A 9969-nucleotide genomic window follows, 5' to 3' on the forward strand; every position below is an offset into this window, starting at 1 on the left:
CAAAGTCGCATAAAATACACTTGCGATCTGTACATGTAACGCTCTAAACTTGCATGACATACAATTATGTATTTTATGCAAGTTTAGAGCGTAAGCTACCTGTATAAGAGACGTACTAAACCTGCATAAAATACACTTGCGAGCTGGATAAGAAACATTCTGAACTTACATAAAATACAGTTACGACCTGTAAATCAGTCGGAGTAAGCTTTCATAAAAGACACTTGGTATCTGTATTCTAGACGTTCTTAACTTACATAACAACTCTCGAGACATGTATACGAGACGTACTAAATTGCATAAAAGATACTTGCGACCTGTATATGAGACGTAGGTACTATACTCCCATAAATTACACTTGCGACCTGTTTAGGAAACGTTCTAAACTTGCATACTTACGATCTGTATACAGAACCTTTTCAACTTGTATAAAAGACATTTGCAACCTGCATACGAGACGTACTGAACTTGCATAAAAGACATTTACGACCTGTAAACTAGACATTTTATACTTACAACCAGCGACCCGTATAGGAAACGTTCTTAACTTGTATAAAATACACTCATTACCTGTATACGGCACTTGCTACTCGTATACGATACGTTCTAAACTTGCATTAACGGCACGTGCTTCCTGTGTACCAGACGTATTAAACTTGCATAAATGAGACTTGAAGCAGGAGTAGGGTGACCGCACGCCTACAGCTCGGGTTGCCGTGCCTCATACGACAAACAAAGACCTGACTTATTCACTGACGCATATGCCAATGCACAGCCTAAATAGTAAGCCATATGTCAAAGGACCAGCGGGGTCTTAGAGTCTTATTCCACTACAAGTTAGCCCTGGACAGCAATCTTACCAGCTCGTAGGCAGAGGTGTCCTAGGTAGTATCGGGCTGACCTGTAATTGTGGCAGGTATAATTAACGAATACCCCTAATCGGATTCTACGCGACATCGTATCGGAACGCTAAATCGCTGGCTGCACGTCTTGTTTGGTACTGGCTACGACCAAACGAAGTTTCCAACCAGATCAGACCTGTAAAAATCAGAAATTACAAAATCCCAACAGTTTAACTTAAAACACAAACACAGCGCTGGTTGTACAGAAATGATGATGTTGAAACATCATGCAAAATAATAAGACAAATAGTTATGACACAGTGAAAAAAGTGGTCAAACCTTCATCATCATCATCATCATGTCAATCACCGGACCACAATAGGGCACGGGTCTCCTCCCACAATGAGAAGGGGTTAAGGCCCAAGTCCACCACGCTGGCCCAGTGCAGATTGGTGGACTCCACACTCCTTTGAGAATTTTATGAAGAACTCTCAGGCATGCACGTTTCCTCACGATGTTTTCCTTCACCGTTGAAGCAAGTGATATTTTTATTTGCTTACATAATTGCGCACATAATTAAGAAAATACCTGGTCTCCCCTACTATTCTCCGTTAGTGAGTTGCCCGTGGTATCATCAATCCATTACAAGGAATGGGCCCGCGGTGTATTATATTATAATAAAGCCTTCTTAGTTTCTTGTGTAAGTAGAAAATATTTTGCAACTAAGACCCCAAAAATTCACGAGGTTAGTAGGTAGCTGCACTCGTTTTTTCTACACTTTATACCAGTGCGAAGTCGGGTAGGTCGCTAGTCTATACATTATAATAAAAACGTAGACTCACAATACTACGACTACTACTATAACGGGGACTTAGTTGATTAGTAAATAGTAAGAAAGAGATTGTAAAATGTGTGCAACTTTGTATACCTATGTATAGCCCTGACACTCCGGGTAAATCTCTAAATAATTCAAAATAAAAATAAATACATTAATTTGTTTGTTAAGTATGTCTGTTTGATGTGACTATACCACCAGTTCAGAAAGCAGATCATCTCTAAATAATTAAAAATAAAAAAAAAAACATTAATTTGTTAGTAAAGTATGTCTGTTTGATGTGACTCTACCGCCAGTTCGACCAGCAAGAAACTCAGGATAATTTAAAAAAAAAAATCAGGTGTTTTTGTATTGAAATGTATTAATTATTATTGTCTTTATTATCTGTAATGTGTGATATTCATAAGCAGAACATATTTATTTTTATTTTTTAATTCACTAAAAGTTAGCCAATCTCAACTGGTGATGAGTGATGATGCAGTTTTAGTTGGCATCAGGCTAACCTGTTCCGGGTACGACAATTATATGGTCGCCGAACACCTGACCTGTTCAGTTGCTCTCTGAGCGAGTTCAAGAAGTCCACTAAGTATGCACTTTATAGAATATGGTAGTAAGCATGCATGTTGCATAAGGGTAACCTGTCACATAATATAGCCCCTAATCGGTTTCTACGCGACATCGTACCGGAACGTTTAATCGCTTGTCGGCACGTTACGTTAGCAGGGCAGTAATCAGCAACGGCGGAAGCTAGGCCAGACCAGAGAAAATAAAGAAGTTATAAATTCCCTAATTGCCCCTATGATCGAACCGGACTGTTAATAAGCACATAACTCCGCCATGTATGGCCATAGTCGATTTTTTTGATTGTAAGTATATTTGATAATGGTACAGTACGCGCGGCGAGAGTTTGGCTTTGACCGTTATTGCGCAGAAATCAGAAATTGGGTATCAACGGGCAATTAGCGGGGTGTGGGGCGGGTGTGTAGGCGCACGCGGTGCTCTGATTGGCGCTCCAGTCGTTCCCTGCCTCTCGCATCGATACGACGTACCGCGCACTCCTGTTGTACAATCACGTTCACAAGTGAATTGCTATTTTCGTTAATTGTTTATTGTTGTCGATTGTTATTATTTGTTGAGTTTGTTTGTTTAAGTTTGTCAGTTAAGTTTTTTTTGTTAAATATTAAAAAGTGATTTGAAAATGCGTAAAAAAAACATTGTTTTAAAAAGGCAAGCACGGAAAATGATATATGACGTGAATTGCTTTTTAAAGAAAGAAGCTGACGAATGTGTCGATTCATTGAAGAAATTGCTTCTTTACTCAGTCAGTCGGAGAATAACCAAACTATACAGACTATGCAGGTAATGAAAACGGAAACTGTTTCTAAATTAAATTGTGTAGTCAGTAAATTAGCTAAAATTCAAAAACGGACATCTGAGGCCACTAAGACTTCAATTGGAACTGTAAAAAATATCGCAAATCAAGCCAAGAGTTCCGATTTGCTAATTACTTTCAGAACACCTGGAAAAAAACGTCCCAGAGCTAAACCAGTTACGAATATTGATAATTTTTACCAAGGTATTATAAAAAGATGTATACACAATTTTCACAAGACGAATAATGAACTTCCCACCATTGGGAAACTAAAAAGGAAACTTGAGGAAGATATAAACTTTAAAGGGTCAGAAACAAGTCTTCGTGTAATTGTAAAGGAGTTAGGATTTCGCTGGAAAAATACAGAAAACAACCGTAAATTACTAATAGAAACATCGAATATCCGATTACAACGCATTGAATATTTAAGTAAAATAAGAAAATATCGACAAGAAGGAAGACCCATTGTTTACACAGATGAATCCTACGTAGATTCATCGCACTGAACAACCAAAGCCTGGAGCGATGGCCCTACGGAAGGACTAAAAAAACCCATTTCTAAAGGACATCGAGTCGTGATAGTCCACGCAGGATCTGAAGCTGGGTTACCAAATGCTTTATTAACTTTTAAAGCCGGCACCAAAACAGGGGACTATCACGACAACATGAATTACGAGAATTATGAAAAATGGCTTAGGACACAATTAATTCCCAACCTACCACCCAATTCTGTAGTGGTTGTCGACAACGCTTCATACCACAATAAACAATGGGATTTAGCACCGTCCTCCAATACCAAAAAAGCCGATATGCAGAATTGGCTAACTGATAAAGGCATACAATATGATTCAACAATGCTCAAGCCACAATTGTACAACTTGATAAAAGCTAATAAAGAAAGATTTAAAACTTTTTCAATAGATCAAATTTTAGCAGAAGCAAACCATAGCATATTGAGATTACCGCCTTACCATCCAGACCTCAACCCCATAGAAATGGCATGGGCTACTATTAAACAATATGTAGCTAGCAAAAATGTTAAATGGAATTTACAAGAATGTACCAAACTTATCAAAGAAAAAGTATCCTTAATGGGTGCCCAGGAATGGGGAAAAATATGTAAAAAGGTAAAAGATATAGAAGAAGAGTACGTCAAGAGTGACCATGTAGTTGATTTACTTACCGAGCAATTTATAATTCGCGTCGATGATAGTTCCGAAGACGATGATTCTGATGATGGTTATGAAGATGATGATGATGACAACTGCAACCGAGGAAGCCCTGAACCCGGACCCTCAACAAGCAAAAGACGTTGCACAATTTCGTGTCGCGGCAGCACCACTGGACCATGATTTCATAGAAGGCGTTAAACCTTTAACTTATTCAGAATCTGAATAGCACTGCTGCTAAGACTTTTTTTTAATGTTAACTTTTGTATTTAATAATTATTTTAAGTTTTCTTTTGTTTGTATGTACCAATTTTACATGTATCTTGGAATAAATAATTTTATTAAAAAACAATTATTTAGAATTTTCATCGCTGTCTCTGTAAACTTTAAAAGGAAATAAACATTTTATATAAGTAAAATAACTATCAATAGTTTTAATAAATGAAGAAGTTTATCTATTTTGTATTATTTTCTAGCATTATTAATATCCAACCTGGTACATAAAAAAGGAAAAGTATTGTGTGCGTGACAGTACCCATGCGCAGTAATCCCCTCCACCCGAAGGTCAAAGCCAAACTCCCGCACGTCAAAGCCGCGCGTACTATACGATGTTAAAAAATGTTGTGTACTATGCACTTACCTAAGCTGAGTCTTGTAGTTTACGCGGTCGAAACTGTCGGTCACAGCTCTGTGACGAATAGAATAAAAAGAGATTTTCATTATCAAAATACATTATTAAAAAGTACTGAAATTAAAACACTCGTGCAACTTAATTTCACAACAGCATTCGCATTATTACCCTGTGACGTTATTCGAAAACTCGCGTGGCAAAGTTTTTTGGCAATCTCTTTGAGATTGAAAACGAGAATAATTGCGTTATAGCCGTCACATTTTACTTTTCTTTTGTCAACCGTAAGCGTGTCAAAATCGCACGTGTTTGTTTACAGGAGCTGATTACTGCGAAGTCTATTGAGAAATTAATTGTTTTTCTCAAAACTTTGCAACTTAGCACATGTTTATGGAGTCCGATATAAAAACATTTCTATTCATCATTCGACAGCCAGTGTGCGCAGTGGGTACCCTGCCTTCTGCGTCCAAGGCCGTGGGTTCGATTCCCACAACTGGAGATGTTTGTGCGATGAACATGTATGTTCTTCAGTGTCTAGGTGTTTATCTGTATACGTATTTATGTGTTTTATATTCGTAAAAATATTCATCATAGTATCCATAACACAAAATACGCTTACTTTGGGGCTAGAGGGCGGTGTGTGTATTGTCGTGTAGTAGTAGTACATTTATTTTAATTATTATTTTATTTATTATTCATGTTATGCCAATTGACAATACTAAATTTCAATGTACCTAAGTAAGTGTATGAAAGAAGGCTCAGAGTCACTCAGCAGGCGTTTGGGAGTGTTATTCTAGGAGTATCTCTACGGTAACAAATCAGAAATCAGGACATCCGTATAACAATTTGAGTTACCGAAGATAGCTTGAGAAGTTGATGTGCAAAATGGGTGGGGTAAAACAGCCAATGGACGTTGGGTTGTTGGATGTTAGGTCGTAAGGGACTAAAATCGCATGCAGCACAGGATATGTCGGCGTATTACATATCATCATTCGAGCAATGTTACGAGAACATTAAGCATAAGTTTTTGAATTTTTTTGATTTATATTTCGTCATTTCGAGGGATTTTTTTAGTATTTACTGAAGTAATACTAAACTTAACTAAAACTTGAAGTTAACAACAATTACCTCTTAGGTACAAGCATTACCTAAATATAACTTTAAGTACCTACTCAGACCAGCCACCAACCTTTGCAAATATCTCTATAGTGTGCGCTTATGGATTATCATCAGGAGCATCACAAAACAGGAGACCTGTCAGTGATAATCGTTCGATCCCAGTCTACAGGGTCATTACCACTGACAGGTATATTACAGCTAATAGACCTGATAAAGTGCCAGTCGATCGATGAGTGCGCCGTGCAATAATTGCTGACATTACTATTCCACATGACGATAATCTGTTGAAAGCTGAAAAGGAAAAAGTATCTAAATTCTTGGACCTTGCTCACAAGATTACCGCCATGTGGAATGTTGAGTCAACCGTTATTGTTCCGATCGTCGTTTCAGTCAATGGTCTTCTCGCGAAAAGCTTCGACCAACATCATAAGAAGCTTTCGCTTGGTTGTTGGATCAAGGGTCGGATAGAGAAGGCAGTAGTCCTTGAAACGGCGCGTATATAGAGGAGGTTCCTCACTCGGGAGCCCTAACCACCGGTTGCTTGGGCATGCGGAGGGTGGATGTTTTTTCTTACAAATTTTGAATAGAGTTTTTTTTTAGCATTGTTATGAATAAAAATAAAAATGGAAATCAATAAATGATAGATAATAATAATAACGGGGATAAACTTCTCCTATTCTATGTTCCCGTGCTTTAGCAGGTGGACGCGTTAATCGGGGGATATAATTTTTGTCTCCTGCCTGTGACCTAGCCCTGCAAGGATTAAGAAGAATAATAATGTAGAATGAGTGAATGAAGAGTAATAAATATTAAATTTTGGTCTAGAAGTGCTAGCATGCTATTGCACTGCTATATTCAAGAAGTGACGCCGGGTCGTATCCCCGTTTATTATAATAATAATAATAATAAAAATAATAAATAGACGCGGAACTACCGAAAGTACATTCTGAAGGATGGTACTCACGACATTTGTCGAGCCTGTCGCTATCCCGGCGAGTCACTCAGACATGTGCTTTCGGGATGTCCTGCGCTTGCTAACACTAAGTACTTGCACAGGCACAACCAAGCAGCCAAAATCCTTCACCAAGAGCTTGCTCGAAAGTACGGTCTCCTGGATCAGAGGCTGCCGTACTACAAGTACGCCAGTACTCGAGCGCGACAATGTCCAGCTCCATTGGGATCGGTCTATTATTACCGACAGGACGATCATTGCTAATAAGCCAGATATTGTAATAATGGACCGGACTGGGGAATAGTCTAGGGAATAGTCTAGGGTGTTTTTGGTGGACATCACGATTCCGTATGACGAGAACCTCGTGAGAGCTGAGACTGAGAAAAAACGTAAATATCCTGATCTAACTCACGAGGTTACCGCCATGTGGCACGTGGAGTCCGCTGAAATCATCCCTACAGTTATATCTGCAAATGGTTTAATCCCAGTTAGCCTAGCACACCATCTAAGGCGACTGGGGTTCCGAGGCAATTCACTGGCAGCCAAGATGCAGAAAGTGGTGTTGCTGGTCTCGGCTAGGATAGCCCGCGGATTCCTTAGCCTGTCGCCCTGACCCCCGGCCGTCTGGTCTCCCCTGCCGGGGTGTAATCCTCCGCCCGGTGCAAGTATTTATTTATTTATTTATTTTATTTATTTTATTTTATTTATTTTAAGGTGCAAGTATGTATTTTTGTAATGTATATTTAAGTGCATTAATCTCTATGTATCTAAGTAAGTATATTAATGTTGTTTTGGCTCTTTTTATGTATTTATTTTGTACATGGGCGTGAGAGTATATCGCGAATAATAATAATAAGCTTTATTTAAATCCATACAAAGTGATTACAGATCATTAAAACTAACATTAATGAGAATCTATAAAAATTATTATGATTAAAGATAAAATTGTTTCATGTAATATAATTGTAAATTGTTATTCTTGTATGGACCCCCTTCGGGTAAAAGCCTCCTCCAAGGCATTCCACTGGTCTCTATTCGTAGCTGTGGCTAGCCATCTCCGACCCGCTATCGCTACTATTTCATCTAACCATCCTCACATGGCCGGCCTTTCGCTCTAGTACCTCTTGGTCCGGACCAAGTAAATGATCTTATTGTCCATCTGTCATCGTTATATCTAGCCACGTGACCTGCCCATTTCCATTTCCTTTGTAGCAAAAAAGTTAGTGCTTCTGTTACCTTTGTTTTCTTGCGAATATCCAGATTCTTCATCTTGTCCTTTAATTTTACGTTTATTATTACACATATATTATTTGAATATTATTTATACTTGTGCACCAATACTCTGAGAGTTGATAATGCTGTGGGTGAAGATAAATTTTTATCCTTTTTTTCCTAATTGTCTTCTGCCCTTGCTACCACGTGACTATTACTTGCACAACAATATTATGTCCAGCATGTTGGCTTCGAACTCACAAAATACCGATCTGACAGCCGATTGGCGCAGAGAACAGCGTGGTCTGGATTTATGTATATGTAATTAATATTAATTAGTTATCTTGGTACCTATAACACAAGTTACGCTTACCTTGGGGTTATGTGGTGATGTGTCTATTGTATTTATTATTTATATATTTATACCGCAAGAGCTCTAGTTAACTGATTCAATATTTAACTGCACAGCTAACAAAATAAAGCTTTGAATTATTTAGCCTGAAGTGTTCGTAGACTTTTTCCATGTTTATTTTGACTGTTGTCATCCGGAAGTATTAGGTTCCTAGCCAGAAGATAGGTTTCATTCGATAAATTTGTGAAAAGCGGCGTACACTCATTTTAAACTGTTTATTTTTCGGCTTCATAAACTGATTCAATAATTTCATAATATGAAACTGATTTATTAATTGAATGAAATAGGAATATAGGGAAACTAATAATGAATTTTACTTTGATTTATTAGTTTATCAATCTACACCTACACCGGTACACCGGTAATTTGAAACATCTCATAGCATTTTGTTGCCCTCAGTTGTTGTTGAGTGTTACTCATAATATAGGCATTAATTTTATAAATTTTATTTAATATCTAATATTCAAATTAAAAACATCCCATGATTTCCAAAACAAGTTAACAATTAAAGCGTTTTACATAATCAATTTAAATTAATAGAAACAAAGAAGTAAGTTTAGTTACAGATTAAACGCAACCAAGATAGTTATATATTATTTTCATTTAACAAGATAGGAATCCTTTATTAATAAAAACTAGCCTAACCGCGAATTTTTTTTCTGTTGAATATTATATTTTAATACTTATTATCCTATTCCGGTCTAAGAGGAATCCAAAAAATCAAATATCATAAAAATTGGTCCAGCCGTTCTTGAGTTATAAATGGTGTAACTAACACAACTTTATTTTATATATATAGATAAATAAGTACCTTAATCAATGGAAATCAAAAGATTTTATTCTTCACATTTCATTATTCAGTTAAACAACGATAAAATATTCGAACTACAAATGAAATAAAATACTCAAATAAAATAACGTCAAATGGGGTAAGTTCAGTAGTATCTTCCGAGGAGAGTTGCTTAAAAATGATGAATGATGGATTATTTTCTTATCGAGCCTGGCATATTACCATTTTGACTTTTTATTTAAATTTCATGGAGAACTGCCTAAAACTTGTTAAGCTTTAGTCGAATTAGGATGTTTACAACTTCATGTACCTACTCGTATTTCACACACGGATAGCTAATAATAAACTGTATCGGGTCGAATTCTGTATATTTAGGATTTAAAAAAAAAAAGTTGGGGGCAGACGATAATCCGTAGTGAAGTCAAAACTGTATTTTATTTTCATTTTGTCCGTCTGTCTGTCTGTACCATGGCCGTGCATCACACTAAATCACGTGAATTTAAATGAAACATTGCACTATTTCAGTTTTCTTATGTCCTACGAGGTATTACATAGGACACTTTTTATCCCATTCAGCTCAGTTCTTTTGGGAGAGGGGATGAAAGTGCTTGACGATTTAACACCATACCTCCTTCAAA

General features: G+C 37.1%; 1 protein-coding gene across 1 annotated transcript; it reads left to right on the forward strand.

The window, feature by feature from the left end:
• The first annotated feature begins 3714 nt into the window (after window positions 1–3714).
• On the forward strand, window positions 3715–4401 carry LOC120636607. Its single transcript, XM_039908154.1, has one exon. It carries the CDS (start codon window positions 3715–3717, stop codon window positions 4399–4401), a length of 687 nt encoding a protein of 228 aa, XP_039764088.1.
• Window positions 4402–9969: the final 5568 nt, after the last annotated feature.

The sequence above is a fragment of the Pararge aegeria genome, chromosome Z, assembly GCF_905163445.1.
Source record: "Pararge aegeria chromosome Z, ilParAegt1.1, whole genome shotgun sequence".
Taxonomy (NCBI): Eukaryota; Metazoa; Arthropoda; class Insecta; order Lepidoptera; family Nymphalidae; genus Pararge; species Pararge aegeria.